We start from the raw sequence: 21,413 nt of genomic DNA, 5'->3' as shown, positions 1-21,413 counted from the left end.
GTGTTAGATTATAAACCTGTTCAAGTACCTAATAAACAGGTAAAATACTTTAGATTTGCCATAATCAAAACGAGATTGAACTTATAAAGTCAACAACTTATTATCAAAAGTAAGCATTGGTAATTATTTTCGTTTTAAAGATTGCACCTAACCTAGTTTCAAAATATCAACTAAACACTTCAAAAAATGTTGCAAAAATATTGAGACGCTAACTTTCGTTTTTATTTATTCCATAAAGGTTTAAATAAATATATAATTAACTTCTCATTAAATATACATTCACATTATGGATAATCGGCATCTGCAGATCTTTTGTTATATATTTTTTTCACTACCTAGAGAAAATTTGCATAAACAAAGATTAAAGGTTGATCAATTACACATTACAATTACTAGATATTCAAAATTGTAAACTATATATACGATCTTTAACGCATTAAAAATTTTAAGTTTATTTTGTCAACAAGTTTATTTAAAAAAGTTATTTTGTCAACATGGATTAGAAAAAAAAAATGAATTGATGCTTACAAATGTGCATAGAATATTAAAAGACATACAATATATTTTTTTTTCAAAAAATATATTTATAGATAAATATTTACAACCAAATCCTATTTTTTCACAAATAATTTTATTAGATCAAATAAACAGTTTCTTAAATAAATTGCTCATTCAAAAATATTTTTCTTTTATCTCTTATAGTCTCTTGCTCTTAATATTAACAAAATTGCCGCGTGTTGTCCAATAGAATGAAAATGAGTGGAGCAGGGCCCAAATCTTTTGATGATTACATTTCGAATTTTGCTGCCTAAACTCAAGAGCCTCGGCATATCATCTCTAAAAGGAGAGTATTGTAATTTCATATCATAAGTCAAAAGCTCTGTTTGCCTTTCACAACACAAGATCAATAGAAGTGCTTTTTAGAAAAGAAAAAAAAAAAACGTTAGATGGTGCATTTTATTCATTTCAGAATTTACTTATATTTTTTATTAATGACTAATAGGTTATAAAGCATGGTAAAATAATATATGACTAATTTTTAATTAACAATTTAATTAAAAACTATGTTAACTATTATTTTTAATTAACATTTAACTATTTTTATTAAGAAAAATAATGTAATATTTTTTTTGATTAACAATAATCTTGTTCGTAATTTATATTTATAACATATAATTATCATATTCATTTATATTAAAATAATATAATCAATTAAATTAGTATTTTAAATTTTAAATATTAATTTAAATTAATATATTTCTTCTTAATTTAAAAATTAAATTATATTTCATTAGTAATTAATATATTTTAATACATAATAAAATAATATATGTATTTTTTTAAATATAAAATAGCCACTAAATTTTGTTATAATTATAAAATTTACCCTGTTTATGAATAGTACAACTAAAAAATTATATTAAATTATTTTTAAAAATTTACTTAAATAGTAATGAAAGAATGATTTTGAAAATATATATTTTTGTAATAAGTGTTTGTTATAATATAAATTAAATATTGTTATTTTTTTTCAGTATTTTTTTTAAAGTGCTTTAAAAAAACTGCCGCAGGCACCACATTTTTTGATGGTTACGTTTTGAATACTACCGCCTTCTATGTCTCTAACGGCCGCTCTAAACTCTAATCCTCAGCAGATCATCTCTAAGAGGATAATATTGTAATTTCATGTCAAGCATCGGTGGCTCCGTTCGCCTTCCCCAGCACACGATCCGCTGAAGCCAAACTGGCCTTTCCTCTTTCATGTATCTCGATGACCAGATTTACGAAGTCCTAACCCTAAGAGGTTTACCTTAATCTCCCTCATCGTTTCTTCGATTCGATTCGAACTCGGATCCAGGGCTCAAAACCATGGGCGATTTCAATCTCGCTCTTGTGATCGTTGCTATAGTGGTCTGCATCATCGTTTTCATCTTCAATGTTTATCTGCTCGTTAATTATCAGCACCCAGATGACAAGAACCAGGCCTATTTTCCCAAATTCGTTGTCGTTTTGGGGCTCTCTGTTGCCGCCATTTCTATATTGATGTTGCCCGCCGACGTGGCGAACCGGCAGGCTTGCCGGCACGCCATATACAACGGCGCGTGTAATCTTACCTTGCCGATGAAGGATCTGTGGCTTGCTGTCTACATTCTCGATGCCGTGCTCGTGTTCTTCATTATCCCCTTTGCAATGTTCTTCTACGAAGGTGACCAAGACAAGTAAGTAGGTAGTTCTAGGGATTCCTTTTTTTTTTTTTTTCATTTTTTATAATTTTTAAAATTTGTAATTATGGTTGTATGCATAAGAGTAAGTAAATCCGAGTTGCTAATGTTTGAAATAATTGATTTGTTTAGGAGTGTGGGGAAACGGATTAGAAGCGCATTGTTGTGGGTGGTGACGACCGCCATTGTGTGTGCTCTCGTCCTGGGTATTTTATATGGTAAGGTCCAATTTATTTTCCAGTTCCATTTTACCCTTTTTGTTCCTTTATTTATATTTTTATGCTTTACATTGGTTGAGCTAAGCAGTATTTTATGGGTTAAATCAAATGATTTGTGATGTAGCTGTAAACCTCGCATAATTCAGTTCTATTCACTTTGGTTGGAAAACTGCAGATATTTCCTCTTTTCATTTGTTTAGTTTCAGGTTTTCTTCTGTTGTGAAGAAAACTCAATTTTGGATTAGACTGTCCATCGAGATTCATTAACTCAATGCAAATTTACTTACCTTATGCTTACTGCCCCAAAGACTTAATTTACCTCTTCATAATGAGTTATTCGATTTGCCCCAATTTGGAATTGATCGTCTTTACACTAGGACCCATATAATTGTTTTGTCAATGCGTGTGCTGTCCGCATAGAACACCATTTCCGGCATAAAATTACCAAGAAATAGCAGGAAATTATAATTGGATGTCGGGCATAGGAATGAAATGCAGTTTGAACAAAAGAAGGAACTGAAGTGTCAAAATTGGTAACAACATAAATGCAGAACTTGTGTTCTAGACAGAAAACAAGCTAGAGGAAATGATTAGAGGAAGTAGATTTCTAAGATTTATTGGCACTTTTCCAATCTGATTGTGTTCAAATATATGGTATATCTTCCTTCTCACCTTTGTAAAGAAATTAGTGAATTTGCACATTTATCATAAATAACTTCATGACAATAGTAAATTTAATGTTTTTTGAACCCTTGACAAATGGTGGGTGGTGGTTTCACCCAAATTAAAACTTGCAGGGAGGAGGATAAAACTATGTCCTATTGTCCTCCCCTATCCCAACTATAATTTAAAAGCTTAGGTCAAAATTCAGCTCATCAAAATAAAACTTCAACGTACTATTTTTAGTTGTATTTTTTCTTCGTAATATATATTATATCGAAATTTTCAAGAAAAAACTTGTGTTGTGTTTTTTTTTTTCCCAGGATAAGAGGAAATTGTATTAAGAATCAAAATAATGTACAATGGAAGAGGACAAGATGTCCTCAATATACCAAAAAGCTGCAACCAGAAAGGTTACATGAGAGCTGCCATCCAATCCCTTTGAAAACCTGACAAGGATAAACCCCAGAAGACCTATCAAAAATGGGCCTGAGGCCAGAGAACACCACTCTATCCTATAATAATTGAGAATAAGATGTCCAGCCCTTCAAGATTCTCGTTTTCCTCTTGATCCAAAGGGTCTGTAAGGTAGCAAAACTGCTCTGCTCCTTAAAACACCTCCCTTTCTACTAGATTGAAAGACTTCATGTTTCACTAGCAAGAAGTCTCGCACATTTTGAGGCATCCCCCAAGCGTCACCTGGGCAAGAGAATAGAGCATCCTAGACTTGTGATGCCACCTTAGAATGCAGAAAAATGTGAGCATTTGATTCGTTGGTTTCATGGCACAATGGCACATAAAAAGCGCGTCGTGGCTGAGAGACATATAGGTTCTAATCTAAATCATGCATATTAATCCTATTTAGTTACACAGCCCAGATGGAAGTCTGCATTTTCCAAGGAACCTTGGCCTTCCAAATGATGTGGCTCCAAGGAACTTAATGTTATCTACGGTATATTATCATTAATCGTACGATGCTAAATTTATTTTTTTTGTTCATTTATTTAAATTGTATGACTTTTTTTAAAAATAATTTTGAAATTTCAACAAAATGATGAGAAATTTATTCAATGGAAAAAATTTTCTTAGAAAAATGTCTTTCATGAAAATTATTTTTTGCGGAGAACGATTTTGTCCAAGTAAACGAAAGCTTAATTGTCAAAATTTTTGGTGGAGAGCCTAGGGAATTTCCAATCACAGAATGTAAGAATTTGCTTTGATCTCTTATATTTTTTGCATTAGGATGGATGAACTTACTAGAAGTGTAAAAAGTGAGGTTCTATGGTGTATTTTGTTTGCATATGATATTGTCTTGATTGATGAAATTAATGGTGGAGTAGAATCTAAGTTAGAATAATGGAGATAAGTTTTGGAATCTAGAGCTTTTAGGATAAGTAGAAATAAAATAGAATATATGAAATGTAATCTCAGTCATGATAAGAGGAATATTGGAGAAAAGATTAAGCTTGATGGTCAAGAAAATGATTTTGTTTTAGATAAGAAAGAACATATAGTGATGAAGAGATTACAAACAAGAGAAGATGAGAAATTCTCAAAAAATGAAAAAAAGAAAAGATAAAAAAGAGAGAGAACTAAAATAGAGGAAAACCAATCCATAATAGTACTGCAAAAAAAATAAAAAAATAAAAAAAATAAAAAACTACCAAAGAAAACCCTTTTTTCTATCCCTTTCCATCATATTTAATAGAGCACTGTAAATGGACAAATTTCTATTTTCTCATCTTGCCATGACCATCCAAGCGGACTTCCTTCCCAACCTGATTAGCTAGCCAGAAAACCATTTTGTCTAGAAAATGTTGAAATCGAGACCTAGTGATAGGCTCAATTCCAACCTAGTTTGCCCTATCTTGTCTCTTTTCTCGCCTATTCTAGCATACTCCAAACCATAAACTCCCTCTAAACCATCATCCATTGGAGGTGGAGACTTACAGGAAAACTCCCTAGATTAATCATAAGAGTTTTGTCCAAGCCCAAGTTATTCATGAACCTCATCTATAAGTAACCCTCCTTCGAATCAAAATCACTATCCAGCTCATCCTGCTCATTAGATACATCAATCTATTTCTCTTGTTTCTTTTTTTTTTTTCAAAAGGATTATCCTAACTAGCCTTTTTTGCTAGATCTACCTTCAATGCTTCAACCCATTCAAATGATCCCAATGTCAAAACTGGCATCACAATTTCTTTTCAAAAAGCTACTCTTTCATTGTAGACGATTCCTTTTTCTCAAATGCTCTTTTTCCCCCAACAAGTATAAAGCTGTGGAATTGCTGGTTCCCCCCTTCCCTCCTCACCATGTCATCATTAGAGCTTGTACCAGTTCAATCTTCGCCCTAATTAGCCACTTTAATATCCTCTACGTGCACTTTCTGCATCTTGAATTTTTTTTCTAACATATATCCTCCATAGGAACTGACTTGAAATCTCATTAGTATTCAAAACAACCTTCCTTTGCTACTCTTGGCTTACTAGATTGAAGCTCATGCTGCCCACTTGCACTAAAAATTCTCGCCAGTGAAGATGTTTCATGAATGTGTCTCGTCCGCTACTTTGCCCAAACCAGATCTGCTGTACCCATCCTTTTCGAAATCCTTCGTGGCATGAGTCTCTACTGTACTCCCATTTTTCCGAGAAATATGCTGGGCTTGAGGTGTACTTCACCTAGACATCCTTGGTACTTGTATATTAGGCCCCCAAGCCCAATTGGACATCTACATGGGCCTATGAAGAAGCATTCCCATTATGGCCAGACAAGGCTCCTTGTCTGTTAGAGAAATTAATCAGGCCTATTTAGTTCGTGAATGGGCCAAGTATCCCTTAAAAGCCCATGGCTTATTACCCAACAATTGGGCCACATTAACGGCAATATTAAGGATACCTGGCCCAACCCATTTGAGGTCCACTCTCCCTTGTTGAAACCCATTCCCCTCCTGAACCCTTGCTTCCCTGCAACCTTCTGAACCACTAGCCATCGCTGCTCCAACGCTCTCTAATAGAGAGCCTCCACAGTTCCTGCGTTGCCACCCACCCCTCACTGCCTGAAGAAATTTATCGCTGGTAGATTTTGATACCTTGGGTATATTATGCAAGGTGAAGGGGAAATTGATGAAGATAAATGCATTAAGTAAAAGCAGGATAAATAATGAAGTGATTCAAGCATTGGTGTGATGGTAGAATACCCTTAAAATTTGAAGGAAGATTTTCTAGCATGGCTGTATGACTAGCTACTATATGGACTAGAATGGTGGGAAACTAAGAAACATAATATCCAAAAAATAAAAACTGCCAAATTTATGGTAAGTTCGGCATAACACTTGTAGAAGATAAGGGAGGGGCAGCAGAGATGGTTTGGGCATGTGCAACATAGGCCAAGCGGTGCAGAGTCACGACGAATGAGCTAGTTACTGTTAGTAGTAATAGAAAGGGTAGGGGCAGACCTAAAACAGCTTTGGAATGAGATAGTAAGGATTTAATTGCTCTCAAATTGTCTGATAAAATTGCTCGATATTGTTTAAATTGGTGGAAAAGGATTCATGTTGCCAATCTTACCTAGTGGGACTTTAGGCTTGGTTTGTTGACAAATAGATGATGAGAAACAATAGCAACTAGTCAAAGTTTGTTCAAGAAGGGACTAAGCCTCGATTTCAAAGGCTCAAGGTCTTATTTGACATTGTGAAGATGATTTGGGACCAATTTGGATGCTCTTTTAGTATACTAAGACTAAATTAATGTTTATCTAAGTTTTGTGGTTTAGAATGTGATTGTGTTCCTAGGACAAATCGAGGTTTTTAAGTTTGGGCTTATTTTTGTAATCTGGGGGCCTGGGGCAGATTTGGCAAGTTTAAATATCTTCAAAAGAGAGCCCAAGTCTTGTGAGAAAAGTCAAACCTTGGGTCCAAGTTTACTTGGGCACCAAGGGAGCTTGGTCTCCCAGTCTTATCCCCTTTAAGTATGGTTGTATTCAACTTATTTTGGCAAAATCTAGGAATCACTGCCTCTTATATTATGAAAAAAACTCTTCCCTTTATGTCTTTGAGCCGATTTAGTCCACTGGTGAAGTTTTTGCTATCGAGTTGAGTTCCAAGTTTTGTTTAGCCAGTTGTGATTATGGTAAAGCAAAGTTATTTTTAGGTAAAAGCAATTTTCTTTTGTTGAGGATGGTGTCTTCTTCAAGATCAGGGAAAAGAATGGATGTTGACTAATATATTTGCATCTTTGTTTTGGAGGAAAGGAGGTGGCTTGCTGTTTGAACATTTCTTCTCATAAAAACTGCAGACCTATGGGCCAAGACTTTTAGAAATCCTTACCATTTTTTTTTTATGAAGCTGATAGCAAATAATTTCAGTAGGTTTTTATCTATGGAGAATATTTCACACAAGAAGCACTACTCAGTTGATTTGTATCTTGGAAGGGAAGGAGGCGGGAGTTGGAAGGAGTTCTTTAGGTGATACCGTGATGGATGGCAGTACAACAAAGGGCAACAAGGAGTTGTTGGGTCGATGACAATAATCAGAGGAATAAGATTTTCTTTCTTTGTGCAGATTGTGGTTCAACTAATGTGCGTTAAAGCAGGCAATCTGCCATGGCATTGGGTGTGACTTAGGAGAATTAGCAGGGAATTCTAACAAGGGAAATCAAGCAAGAGAGTTACTAATCAAGGAAAATTTGGGTAGATTAGGGAAGGAGGGATTTGTGGAGGTATCCATGGTATAATCAGCCTATTAACAAGGAAAGAATCTTTGTTGGAAGATTTGGTAGTCATGGGCCCAGAGGAGATGACAGGGTTTTGGTTTCATATAATTGGCATGCCGGGCCAAGGGAGGTGTAGGGGCTTTCAAAGGGTCCAAATGAGGCCGGAAAAAATTACAAGCTTTAACTGCCCCAGTTCAGGTTGGTCTTGTTGAATAATTGGTAAAATGGAAGACCCAATCACAAGGATAGGTCTCTCCCTTTATTGATAATATATATATATATATATATGCCAAGTACATACGAGTATTTTACCTTTACCAAGACATGCTTACCAACATGATACTAGCACATGCTAATAATGCTAATGACAAAAAATAACCATTAATACTCGTCCTCAAGTTGGAGCATATATATCATATGCTTATAGCTTGTTACAAATGAATTTAACATGAGCATCCCTCAAGGTTTAAGTGAATAAATAAGCGAGATGCAAATCAGACTTCTCTCAAATGGTGGTAATGAGCTTCTCGACAAAGTTGCAATCCATTTTAGTGTGTTTTGTCCGCTCATAGAATATTGGTTGGGGTTAGTATGAATGGCTGCTTGAGTATCACACATCAACTCCATGGACTGAGAATGTGGTTAGATTATCACTTTACCTAAAATCTTAAGTTAGATTGTGGGTCAACAATGTAAATCAAGCTTCAACACACCCCACACATGCAGCCTGATAGCACGTGGAGGGATCAACAAATGATAAATAACACCTATTACAAGGAATAAAATAGTTTTTAAACACCACACAATACAACAAGATTAGAACCTAGGATCTCTTGGTAACCAGCTTTGATTGGTTAAAATGGAAGACCTATCACAATGATAGGTCTATCTTTCTATTTATAATATATGTCAAGTACATACCAATGTCCATAATACCCTTACTAACTCATGCTTACCAACATAATACTAGTGCATACTAATACTGCTAAATGACCAAAACAACCATTAATATGTTTGTTGAGTTATGGGCTTGGAGTCAAATAAATGGCCAGAAGCCCTCTTCCTTCAGGGAATGATTTTATTGGGCCCAATTGGAGGCCTATTGGGAAACTAAAGTAATTCAAAGCAACAAGGAAAACTTTTTTTGGGGGGGGTGGGGGGCGCAGAAGGCATCAACTGAAGGAATATGTGGGAAAATGGAAGGTGTTCCAACCCAAACCTTGCAGAGTTTGTTGGGTGTTTGCAACTGAGTGAAGAAGTTGGAGAAGGGGTATCACAATAAAAGAAAAGAAAATTATGTATTTGGAAAGTCAAGATGACAGGCTTTTTGAATGTGAAGACATGAGGAGGAATCTTTATCTTTCTATGGTCTTAAGGTTGAAGATTGTTAAGTGAGAATTGAGGAGGGAGGGAGACGAAGAAAAGGGCGAGGAAGTTGGCTCGAAGATGATAGTGGTTTAGAAGGTGAAACCTTAGAATCTTTCTATTTGACAATAATTGGTTGAACCCTGCCCCAAGAGTTCAAATGACTAATGATGTCAGGATTCTAATGGAAAAAATAATCTTACTTTTTCTGCAACAACTAGTTCTTCTTGTTCAACCAAGTTTCGTTCTTGTTCCACCACATTACTAGACTTTGGAAATGATTTTTGAGAGCCATGTGGGGGACAAGCGCAAATCCTGAAGGTATATATCCCATCCTTGTGTCTTGTCATTACTATCTTTGAGCTGCAAAGTGCCATAAGGAGTTAAAAATGGAGGGAATGCTTAAACTATTGACCTTTTTGGGGTTAAGAGAGAAAACCAAGCAACTTAGGAACCCCTGAATGATTTTGGGATTCAACTTCATGTGTTCTTTTGAGGATGATGTTAGAATATGAATTGAGGGTGTTGGGAGGGAAGAAAAACCAAAACTATTTAGTGGGGAATTTGGGTAGGTTGGCTGCCCTAGTTAATTATAAGAAAGGTGGTAGTTGTTCAGGGATCAACGGTGAGGTAGATTGGCTGCCTTAGTTAAGTATGTGAAAGGGTGTAGTTGTTCAGATCAATGGTGACTTTAAATGACAATTTTGTTGTGGAGGTCTCTAGGGAATTGTTTAATAGGGTTAGTCTAGACATTTTGTTTTAGCAGGAGACCATGTTAGGGGATATTGATACTTAATTCTTTAGGAGCATTTGGGACTCTAGGCTCAAAGAGTGGGTGGTGTTTCCTTCTTTAAGGGCCTTGGGGTTCTAATAAGTGGCTTGGAACACTAGACTAGTCCTGTTAAAAATTGTAGTTTAGGGTCTTTTTTCTTGTTGATTTTGCTAGAGGATAAAGGTTTTGGGGATTGATGGTTCACTGCCATGCATGGTCCTACTTCTCTCTATGTAAGCCTTTTTATTTATTTATTTATTTTTTAAATTGGCGTGCATGGACTATGTAATCTGCATTGGGTTGTTTTGTTTGGGGGGGGGGGGGGGTTGGTGTTCAATATTACCCAAACTTTGAGGGAGAGGGTTGGATTAGGGGGTTTGAGGGTGAGTGGTAGTATGAGGAAATTTGAGTCTTATTCAGGAGTATGGCCTCAAGGATGTACCCTTGAATAATGGTTGTTTCATATGGGTGGCTTTTTGGGAAAGATGAGCCCTCGTACCACATAAAACTTCATTAATGATTGGGTAGGTTTATTCTTGGACCTTGTGCAAGAGGTGTTGGTTAGGCCCATTTTTGATTAGTGTCTGATACTCTTGGATTCCAATCCCACTCAATGGGGTTCTACTCGTTTTAGGTTTGAGAATATGTGGCTGTCACACCTTTTTTATCACCACAAGAGTCGAGATTGGTGGAAGGAGTGCCGTTTTTAGGGGTGGGAAGGATTTAAGGTGATGAGAAAGTTGAAGTTTATCAAAAATGGGCTTAGGGTTCGGAACAAAGAGGAGTTTGGGAATATCAAGGAGAAGTGAGGCAGCATTTTGATTGATATCATTGGTTTGAGCATATTGGAGGAGTTTTGTTTGTTGGGAGAGCAAGATAGGGCGAGGAGAGTTCACCTTTGTAATGAGTTGGAGGTGCTCTTGCTGAGTGAAGAGAGGAGTTGGCGTCAGAAATTGAGGGTTTGTCGGGTTAAGGAATGCCACTGTAATTCTTTATTGTTTCACAGGGTGGCTAATGGTAGGAGGAGTTGTTTTGTCAAAGAATTAGAGTGTTAAGACTTAGGAAGTGTGGCAAGGGATCATGTGCAGATTGGGGAGGAGATCACTAATTTCTATGAAGTGCTTTACATTGATGAGTGCAGGAATAGGGGGCTGTTGACGGGGCTTGATTGGAAACCCGTTGGGGAGGATAATGCAAATTGGTTAGAGGCCTTTTAATATCTAAGAGTTTAACAGGGTTGTGTTTGATATGGATGGGGATGAAACGCTGGGATCGGATGGTTTCATGATGGCTTTTTTCTAGGATAGTTGAGAAGCTTCAAAAGATGATGTTACGAGGTTTCTTGGGAAGTTCCATAGGAATGAGGTAGCGTGTTAAAGAGTATTAATTCTACTTTCATCACTCTCATACCTAGAAAGGAGAGTCTAGGAGGGTAAAGGATTTTAGGCGGATAAGTCTCGTGATCAGCATTTATAAGATTCTTATTAAGGTTCTGTTGAGGAGACTCTGCTAGTGTTGGGGAAAACTGTATGCTTTTGTTAAAGAGAGACAAATGCTGTCTTGGTAGCAACTGAGGTGGTCAAGGATGTGGGAAGGAGTAAAAAGGGTATGATTTTTAAATCAGATTTTGAGAAACCTATGACTTGGCCAATTGGGGTTTCCTTGATAAGGTGTTAGTTAAAAAGGCTTCAGGGCTTTTGTGGCATAGGTGGACTAGAGGTTGCCTTTGCTCAACTATTATATGTGTAATTGTTAATGGTCAGCCAAGGATTTGGTATAGGTTTCCAGGGGGTTAAGACAAGGGGATCCTTTCTGCCCTTTCTTATTTACACTAGTGGTGGATGGGTTGAGGAGGCTTATGTTTCATGCTCAGGATCTAGGTGTGATTAGGGGTCTTGTGGTTGGAAGGGAGGAGGTCAAAGTGTCTCATCTGCGTGGATGACACTATATTTTTCTTAGAGTAGTGTTAAGAAATTTCATAAGGTTCTTACTTTGCTTAGCATTTTTGAGAAGATTTCAGGGCTGAAGATAAGTATGTTTAAGAGTGGTTTAGCAGGTATTAATTTTGAGTGATGGGGAGTTAAGAGGGCTTAAGATCTCTAGTAGAGTATGATACTTTGGTTTGGCCTATTTCATATCTTGGCCTTCCTTTGGGGGTAATCGTTTATTAGTTGCTTTTTGAGACCCTGTGATTGAAAGGGTAGGGAAAAGATTAGAGGGGTGGAAGAAGGCTTATCTCTCTTTGGAGGGCTGGATTACTCTCATTAGTGCTTCTCTTTGTATATCCCCATTTATTTTTTCCCTTTTAAAAATCCCTACAAAAAATGGCCGAGAATTTGGAGAAGTTAATGTGAGATTTCTTGTGGTCCTGTTTTGGGGAGGATAAGAGGGACCACCTTGTTAGCTGGGAGTTAGTTAGGAGACCAAAATCTGAGTGCAGATTGGGGCTTGGAAATGTGGTTTCTAAAATATCTCTTTAATATGTAAAGTTTATGGAGGCTCCCATTATAGTCTAACTCCTTGTGGCATGAGGTTATTAAGAGCAAGTATGGTATTCATAGGAATGAGTGGGATACCAAGGAGAATGGATTTACCCATGCAAGTCTCTGGGAGTTTGTTTCTCAGGTATCTTGTTATTTCTTACCCCTCATTTATTTTACAGTGAGTAGTCGTGCTGGAGTCCGCTTTTGGGAGGATAGCTGGGAGGGTGAGATTTTGTTGGAATCATTGGTGGTGCATTTGTATATGCTTTCTTCCATTCATAGTGCAGTAAAATTTCAGCTTATTTTTGTTAGGGGGACTCTGTTTCATGGGATTTCCACTTTTTAAGAGTCTCAATATAAGAGAGGTTGATGGGTTCACTTGTTTATTCCATGTTTTGAATTCTGAAATTCTTAGTGCAAGGGGGGTTGCTAGGCTTTGATTGGGGCCTCTTCAGGGCCGTTTTCTTCAAAATCTTTTTTCAGTCATGTCACAAAAATCTCAAAATTCTATCCCTTTCCATCTGGACAAAGCTGCGTGGAAGGCAAAAGTCCCTTTTGAGTTTTGGGATTCCATTTGGACTTTGATTCTATTAATATGAATGACTTGCCTCAGAATAGGAGGCCTCATGAGGCTCTCAGGATGGATGTGTGTGTGATGTAAAATGAGACAAATTGTCACCTATTGCTTCATTGTAAGGTGGCAAGGTTTTTGTGAATAACTTGTTTTCTTGGTTTGGCGAGGTTTTGGTGGCTCCACTCAATGTTCATGATTTTTTAGTGCTGAACTTTTGGGGTTTTGGAAAGGATAGAAGGACTTTTTGAAAGTAGATTTTGCTACATTATGGATAGTTGGCTTGAAAGGGAATGCTAGAATTTTTAAAGATCCGAAGATTTCTCCATACTTGCTTTAGGTGAAAGTTACTTTTCTTGCTTCTTTTGGGCTCATTCTGTTGGGGTTCTCGAGGGTTTGCTGTCTGATATTCATAAGGATTGGAAGGCAGCATTAATGTAATTCCTTTTTTTTTTTATTTTTTGGAGGATGCCTCATCCTCCTTCCTCTGTAATTTTCTTTATTCTTTCTTTATTGAATTGTTTTGGCAACGCTATTCCAGCTATTCCTTGATGTGTGATGCATCCCTTCCCGACTCTGATAAGATCCTTGATGTGATTGCTTGGATATTCTTCGTCTTCTACTTCTTCTTCCATTGCTACAGGTGCTCTACAGCACAGTAATGCACACTTAACCTAATTTCTCCCTCCCTTGCAAACCTATTTAGTGTTCTTTCCACCACCTCCATCAAGGATCTTATATCATCAGTTGTTTACAACTGCACAGGTTTTGATACACAAACATGTAGACTCTTCAAGAAGGGTTCATCACGGTGATCATTTATCGCCATTTTTTCTGAACTTTGTAGTATATGCTCTCATTAGGTTCATTAGTTGTGGGATGGAGAGCCTTAGAGTGGGTTCAGACTTCAGACTGTGTGATAGTTTCTCATCTACAGTTTGCCAATTATACTATTTATTGACTTGCAGCTGAGGAAAGAAGGGGAAGGAGATCAGCAGATTACCTGATCTGTGTGTTTGCAGCAGAGAAAAGAGGTGCTGTGGAAGGAGATCAACATGTGCATTTGCAACAAAGTGGTCAGTGCTGATGTGCATGCTCCAGTGGAGAGAGAGAGATCTTAAGTTCTGAGAGTGGTCTGCTGGATGGGGAATAACAGAGGTGACGCACAGAATTCATGATTTTAATTGCAAATTAATGCCTCTATCCCTTCGTATGGTAGCAGTAACCACTTTTGAGTGGTTACTATTACACCAATTTTCTTTCCCAGAAGTTATTCCCCTTTGCTTATGGAAAAGATCTAAAGAAGCGGTTGTAGAATTTTTTTTTTTAGGAAGTACATATTTTTGTACAAGCTAAAGATAGCAGTTTTTTAATAGACACACTTATTGTAAGTGAAAGGAGCTATAAGCATTTCTTTAGTGTTCTCAAATGGCACCTAAACTGACTGAGTTATAATGTATACGGAGGAAAGGAATTGGTCAATGTTGTGAAATTGATGGACTAAAAATTGGTCAGAGTGTGAGGAACCTATTAACATATTTTTTTAGAAGTTGGAGGATGAAATTATAACCGAATTAAAAAGTGGAGGACCAAATTGATGACTAAGTGAACTTGGAGGGACCAAAATATTAAATTAGCGTCCCTTATATCTTGGGTTCTGTTAAGAACTTTTTAAGTATTCTAATTGGTAAGATGACTAAAATTTTAATTACATGAATTGTTATTCAAAACTATTAAATTTATTGACTAGATATGACTTCTCTATTTGGTGCACTACATTTGTTCTCCCACGCTTCTCAATCTTTTATCTCTCAACTAACTTTAGTCTTGCTTATAGAATTAGGTTATTATCAGTATTGGTGACTGTCTTGGTGATATAACTGTTAAATTAAAATTTCTGATGTGTCTTCTATGTATTCCTGGCAATATTTGTTGTGCTCTCTCTATCTCAACAACCACAACCCCCCCCCCCCCCCCCCCCCCCCCCCCAAAAAAAAAAAAAAAGAAATCTCTTTATTGAGTTATGAAGAGCATTGTGAATGCATAATGAAGTATTTAGTGATAGCTTTTTCTTGTACTTATGTGCTTCAACTACTTGGTGTGTTTTTGTGACTTAACAGCACGAACAGCAGCAAATACTGACAAAAAGGATGATATATTTTTTTTATATGAAAATTGAAGGATTAAATTGACCAAGTTATATAATATATACCGAGGAACCGACTTGGTCAACGTTTGAAAATTGGAGGACTGACCAAACTAGAGTGTGAGGAACCATAAGCTTTTATTTTTCCTTTTTAATAGTTGGAGGATTAAATTAACCAACTTAAAAACTGGGGAACCAAATTGACCACTAGGGTAAATTTGGAGGAAGCAAAATGCTACTTAGCCTGTTTTTTTTCTTGGATTCTATTGAGAACTTCATTAGTATGTCATAAGATCACTAAAAATTTTAACATATTGATACTTAATTCAAAGCTATAAATTCATTGTCTAGATATTGCTTCTCTATTTGAAGCACCATATTTGTTCTTCCATGCTTCTCAATCTTGTTGCTCGCAACTGACTTTAATCTTGCTTACAGAATTAGGTTATTAAATATCAGTATTGGAAATTGTCTTGGCTATATAACTTGTATTAAGATTAAAACTTCTGAATTGTCTTCTATGTACTTGGCAACATCTGTCCACTACACTCCTCTATATAATATATAGTGAGGCACCGACTTGGTCTGCTTGAAAATTGGATGACTGACCAAATTAGATTGTGAGGAACCATATGTTTACCATATATTTTTCTTTTTTCTTTTCTTTTTTAATAGTTGGAGGATTAAATTAACCAACTTAAAAAGAGGGGATCCAAAGACAACTACGGTAAATTTGGAAGGAACAAAATTTTACTTAGCCTGTTTTAAGAACTTCATGAGTATCACAAGTCATAAGATCACTAAAATGTTTAATACATTGATACTTGTTCAAAGCTAGAAATTCATTGTCTAGATATTACTTCTCTATTTGAAGCATTATATTTGTTCTTCCATGCTTCTCAATCTTGTAGCTCTCAACTAACTTCAGTCTTGCTTACAGAATTAGGTTATTAAATATCAGTATTGGCAATTGTCTTGGCGATATAACTTGATTAAGATTAAAACTTCTTAATTTCTTCTATATACTTGGCAATATTTGTTCTGCTCCACTGCTCTCAAAAGAAAAAAGGAAAAGAAAATAATCTGTTATTTCTTGTATTGTGATTACGCTCTTATGGATATATCAGGGCTTGTTGGAAAGGTGGACTTCACTGTTAGGCATCTCTCATCATCAACTGCTTCCTTTCCAAGTACTTGGGAGTTCTCTAGTAGTCAACAATGTATCGGAAGTGGTGTACACCAGGTCTCCTTTGTAATTTTAAGTAGAAATTCTTTTCCACGAATTATCTTCCATTTTGAGGTTATAATATACTAAGATGCGTTATTGTCGTGAGATTCATCATCATGCTCACTCTGGTGTAATCTGTCATTTTTACTCCATTACCCTGAGCAGTGCTCTGCATATTCTGCTAGTGCTTCATCAGAGAAAACATGGACTATGCGGACGACCTTTCCAGAATATGTTGTTGCTCTTGCTACTATTGTTGGATCTGTGCTTTTCTCTGTAAGTTCATTCTTGTTGAGAAGTGAAGGCAGCATCCTTAATCTATACAGAAATGTGCTTACAATTCTAAAAGCGGTTTGACTATTTTGCTTAGACCCTATGATATATGATGTTATATGGAAACTTGTACACTTACAACAGAAAATTTTTTTTTTTTGATAAATGTAGCTTTTTGCGGCTTTTTCTTTTTCTTTTTATTTTAAGGATCATATTAATGCCTATTTTTCCTTATCATATTGAACTTGTATTCACCATTCTTTTGTCATTATTTAATGCAGATATTTGGTGGTGTTGGCATTGCTTGTTTGCCTTTGGGACTTATTTTTTCATTTATTCGCCGGCCAAAGGCTGTAATCACTCGCTCACAGTATATTAAGGTGCTGTTCAACTGTATGACTTGCAATCATAGAATACAACACTATTCTTTCTTATATTATTCTATAGATAACTGTATATCATGATTTCTTATTCTTATATTATTCTATGGATATCTGTATATCATGATTTCTTATGGGTGGATTACGGTTGAATGCTGTAGGAAGCAACTGATCTTGGGAAAAAAGCAAGAGAATTAAAAAAGGCTGCCGATGCACTACACCAGGAAGAAAGAAGTGGTTCAAAGGGTAGAAAATGGCGTAAAAATGTTAAAGAAGTTAAAAAGGTAAAATGCTGGTTTCTAAAAAATATTTGTTAATATTTCAATATCAGATGTATGCAAGTGTGGTGCAATTCTGCATTTTTTGATAGCATGTTAATACACCTTGCAGCATAATATGTTCAAACGGTTTAATCATATCAGTATATTTTGTGGTGGAAAGAAGTGAACTTTTACTGATATATTCATGGTTCATCTAATGTTCTTGGGTTCCATGTACTCTTACACTGTCAATGTTTAATAACACAGGAGCTACTTCAACTGGAAGAAGATGTTCAGCTTCTTGAAGAGATGTATCCACAGGGGGAAAAGGTACACAAATCAAATTTGTAACTTGAGTTGTATATTTTAATTCAACAGTTCCTTATAATCCCCTCACTTGTACTATTTTTTTTTGCCCAAATGCAGGCTGAGACTGCATGGGCACTGACAGTTCTTGGGTACTTGGCAAAACTTCTGTTGGGAATTTTAGGGTAAGAGATGGTATTGCAGTGAAGCATTGTGAACATTTTTATTTTTATTTTTAGAACTCTTACTCTTCTAAATGACATGTGCATATTTTTACCAAGCTGTTTATAATTGCTTGGCCTGTGAGATTTGTCTTTCCTTGCTTTGCTTGAGAGGCTATGATAGAGAGCAAAGATAGAAAATGCACTTAATATATTCATTAATTATATTGAAACTATGTCTTTAATGGATTGAAGAAATGGAGTTTTAAGAGAAGAGCCAATACTAGAAGGCTTAAACATGTTATAGAAGTGAAAATTCAGGAATATTTGGAGAGTAATAAAGACTTAAAGGAACCTATGTAAAAAATAAGAGTTAAGACATCTGATGCAAGTCCTTGTGGAGTTAAGGAGAAGTAATGGTGTGAATATGATAATATAGTGACCATTCATTCTATAGCAATCATTGTGGTTCATCGGCTTGAGAAATATCCTACTAAATAGGTTAGCATCAATTTAGTTTGCTTTGTAACATAAGAGGTTTGATTATGGGGATATGCCTTAGGGTTTTTAAACAAGATTAAAGATTTCATTTGATTTGTGCTAATATCTGGCACTACAACTGAACTCTGTACTTGTCCACCACTCCAGCCGTTACCTTCCTTGGTGCTTTCCAGTAAAATTTCTTATTAATCAAAAGGGGAAAAAACAGAACTATGCGTTTCTTTAAGTTGAATAACTTCAGCTCTGTTGCATTGAACTGTGTATTCTTGTTAGACTGGAGGGCTAGAACATCATATTCTTGTAAAATGCCTACACTAGGCATTTTGGTATAGGCATTTTACTGATGAGTGGACATTGCACAGCAAGCCCACCATTAATGGAATACTTAGAATCCGGTTAAAAATCTAGAAAAATAGAACGATTCATTTTTGGTGTGCAAGGTATTGCAAGTTTTTTTTTCTTCCCCAGTAGGTTAAAGATTGTTTATTTTATTTGAGAGCATAACTATGTGATCCTAGATGTACTTGTGCACGCATTTTGAGAAGGGCTAGCTTTGCATGCTTTTCAATGACTTTATAGGTTGGCTTTATTTGAGATAACTTTTCTTTCTGGTTTTTTGTAATTATTTTACCTTGGTAATATTCTGGGTAATTGTCACGTATGATGTTCTTGCTTTCTCACTTTGTTGCTGATTTCATCTAGTTTACTTTCTGACTGGTTAATTGTGATTCAATCTAATTTCTTTTGAAACTGCATTTATCAGGTTGATTATTTCTGTGGCTTGGGTTGCTCATATTATCATATATCTTTTAATTGACCCTCCTCTCTCTCCTTTCCTGAATGAAGTTTTTATTAAGTTGGATGATATTTGGGGTAAGTTGGATAGTTTGCTTTTCCTTTTGCAGTTTTTCTTCCGTTTTACCATCTTAACTCCAGCTCAAGCAATATATGTTTTGCCTCTTCATCAGGTCTATTGGGGACCGCAGCGTTTGCATTTTTCTGCTTCTACCTTTTGCTTGCAGTGATTGCTGGTGCCATGATGCTTGGTCTGAGATTAGTTTTCATTACAATACATCCAATGAAGTAATAATTCCTTTTATTCATGTTTTTTGTTTTATTTTATTTTTCGGTCGATGATTGCCATTATTAACTGGTCATTAATTGAATTTACTTGTTACAGGTGGGGGGCCACACTGATGAATTCTTTTCTGTTTAATGTTGGTCTTATTCTTCTTTGCTCCATTAGGTCAGAATAACTAATCCTTTTCTTATTAAATGGATTTTAAAGCATGCATCTGCTATGTTATTATTATCTGTGGTTTCATTTGGTGTGGTAGCTTAATGCTAGATCCATGGTGTTCAGACTTAAATTTTGAAGGGGTGGATAATAGTTTTAGGATATGCATTTTTCCCTTAACCATCAGGAAATATTGAGTCATTATGAGTAGTAGTAATTTTGCATGTCAATGGCATTTAACTTGGACAGAAGAATATATGCATAGGAGAGTATTTATTCTGTAAGGAATTTGTATGCAGTTATGTTTGGTATGCTCTTTGAAAAGTATTAGTATTGTTTTTTCCTTTCTGTCACAGCGTGATTCAGTTCTGCTCCACAGCATTTGCTTACTACGCTCAAGCAACTGCAGCACAGGAAATATTTGGCCACACACTGCAGTCTCTTCGTGGAATTAAATATTTGTACAAGTGAGTTTGGACAGTTCTTTTGTCTTCTGCTGTTAACACCCCTTTCCCCCACCAGTGAGTTTCAGTCTAGATAACGTGGGGTAGCCTTTCCCCTCAACTGTGAAGCCCTTATTTCGTATTGTGCAACTACTGACTTCATTATGAGTTTAACCCAAGCCTTACCTCTGTAAGATGGAGCTCGTGACCACTTGGGTGAAAGCGGTTGCTGAATTAAGATTGTTTACATTCACTAGTTTAGAGTTTCAAATGCTACATACATACTCTTCTTAAATGGTTTTACTTACTGGTTATTGAATCACAGGTATAATGTATTTCAAATTGCATTTGTTGTTTTGGCGGGATTGACATTTGTGTATTATGCTGCTTTTGTAAGTTCACTGCTATTGGCTCAAATTTTTTCCCCTTCTTTTTTGCTTGAATGTTCTTGTCCTATCTGATCCTAAACCCTCTTGTTTTAACTTGGGAATTGCAGGGATGGAGAAGAAAAAGGCCTAGCGGCAGATTCCAACTGTCCACATGAGGAATGATTTATCTACAAGAGGGTCAGTTGGAGCTATGGGGAATATTCCTGGTTTTTGTCATCTCTTTTTGTAGTGATTTTCATATTCGGATGACCTATGGCCTAGTTTTGTATTCGATTGAGAGGTCTATATTGGCTGATATCATCCGAGTTGAACCAGTTTACTGCAAAAGAGTTACACAGTGGGTGCTGGGGCTGCCGCCGTTACCCCCTTTCCTCCCCCATTTGTACGTATTATTCCTTGTTAATTTGTGTTATGCATTGGTGTGAGTGTGTAATAGGGAAAAATTGTGAGGTGCGCACGGGCGAGCGGGTTCCAGGTTAAATACCATTTGATGTAAATGCAGAACGATCAGGAAGTTGTTTCGTGCAACAGACATTTTATCTTCATTGTGTGTTGTGTAGTAGTATGTGCTGTAGGTTTCTTCTGGTAGCGACGCCAGCAAGGCTGTTCGGACACCTGATTTCTGCTTATTTAGAAGAACGCCAGTCGATTATTTCATTTTTAAGTTTGTGAGGATCTCTCTCTCTCTCTCTCTCTCTGTTATCTTATTAGCAAGATTGCTAAATTTGATGTGCTATGACAAGTTCCCATCTGTTTTAAGTTTTTAAAGTGAATATAGTTTTAAAACTTATGATTTTGATTAAATTTATTTTAATGATGAGTATATTATTGTATTAATAATATTATTATCTGTTTAAAGTTTTTAAAGCTGGAAGTAGTATTTCCTGTAGTTGATTTTAACTTTAAAACTTATGATTATATGTCGTAAGCAGTATTTAATTTCATTTATTATAATTATTAGGATATTATTGTTTTAATAATAATATTATATTTCAAAATTTAAATCATGTATTATATTACAAAAAAAAAAAAAGATATGATTAACAATTTGTGTTGATAATACATTATTTATTTGGTGGGTGAGAA

At 35.9% G+C, this 21,413-nt stretch overlaps 1 protein-coding gene across 1 annotated transcript; it reads left to right on the top strand.

Annotated features, from left to right (window-relative positions):
* The first annotated feature begins 1,585 nt into the window (after positions 1-1,585).
* LOC131150250 (LIMR family protein At5g01460) lies at positions 1,586-21,131 on the top strand. The gene is made up of 14 exons (XM_058100856.1): positions 1,586-2,219; positions 2,355-2,440; positions 16,277-16,392; positions 16,543-16,653; positions 16,932-17,030; positions 17,192-17,314; positions 17,558-17,620; positions 17,717-17,781; positions 19,022-19,131; positions 19,227-19,341; positions 19,439-19,504; positions 19,852-19,962; positions 20,264-20,330; positions 20,435-21,131. Exons 1-14 carry the CDS (start codon positions 1,870-1,872, stop codon positions 20,480-20,482), a joined length of 1,530 nt encoding a protein of 509 aa, XP_057956839.1. The 5' UTR covers positions 1,586-1,869; the 3' UTR covers positions 20,483-21,131.
* Positions 21,132-21,413: the final 282 nt, after the last annotated feature.

This window comes from Malania oleifera, chromosome 3 (assembly GCF_029873635.1).
Source record: "Malania oleifera isolate guangnan ecotype guangnan chromosome 3, ASM2987363v1, whole genome shotgun sequence".
Lineage (NCBI taxonomy): Eukaryota > Viridiplantae > Streptophyta > Magnoliopsida > Santalales > Ximeniaceae > Malania > Malania oleifera.
This window is presented reverse-complemented; position numbering and strand designations above follow the sequence as displayed.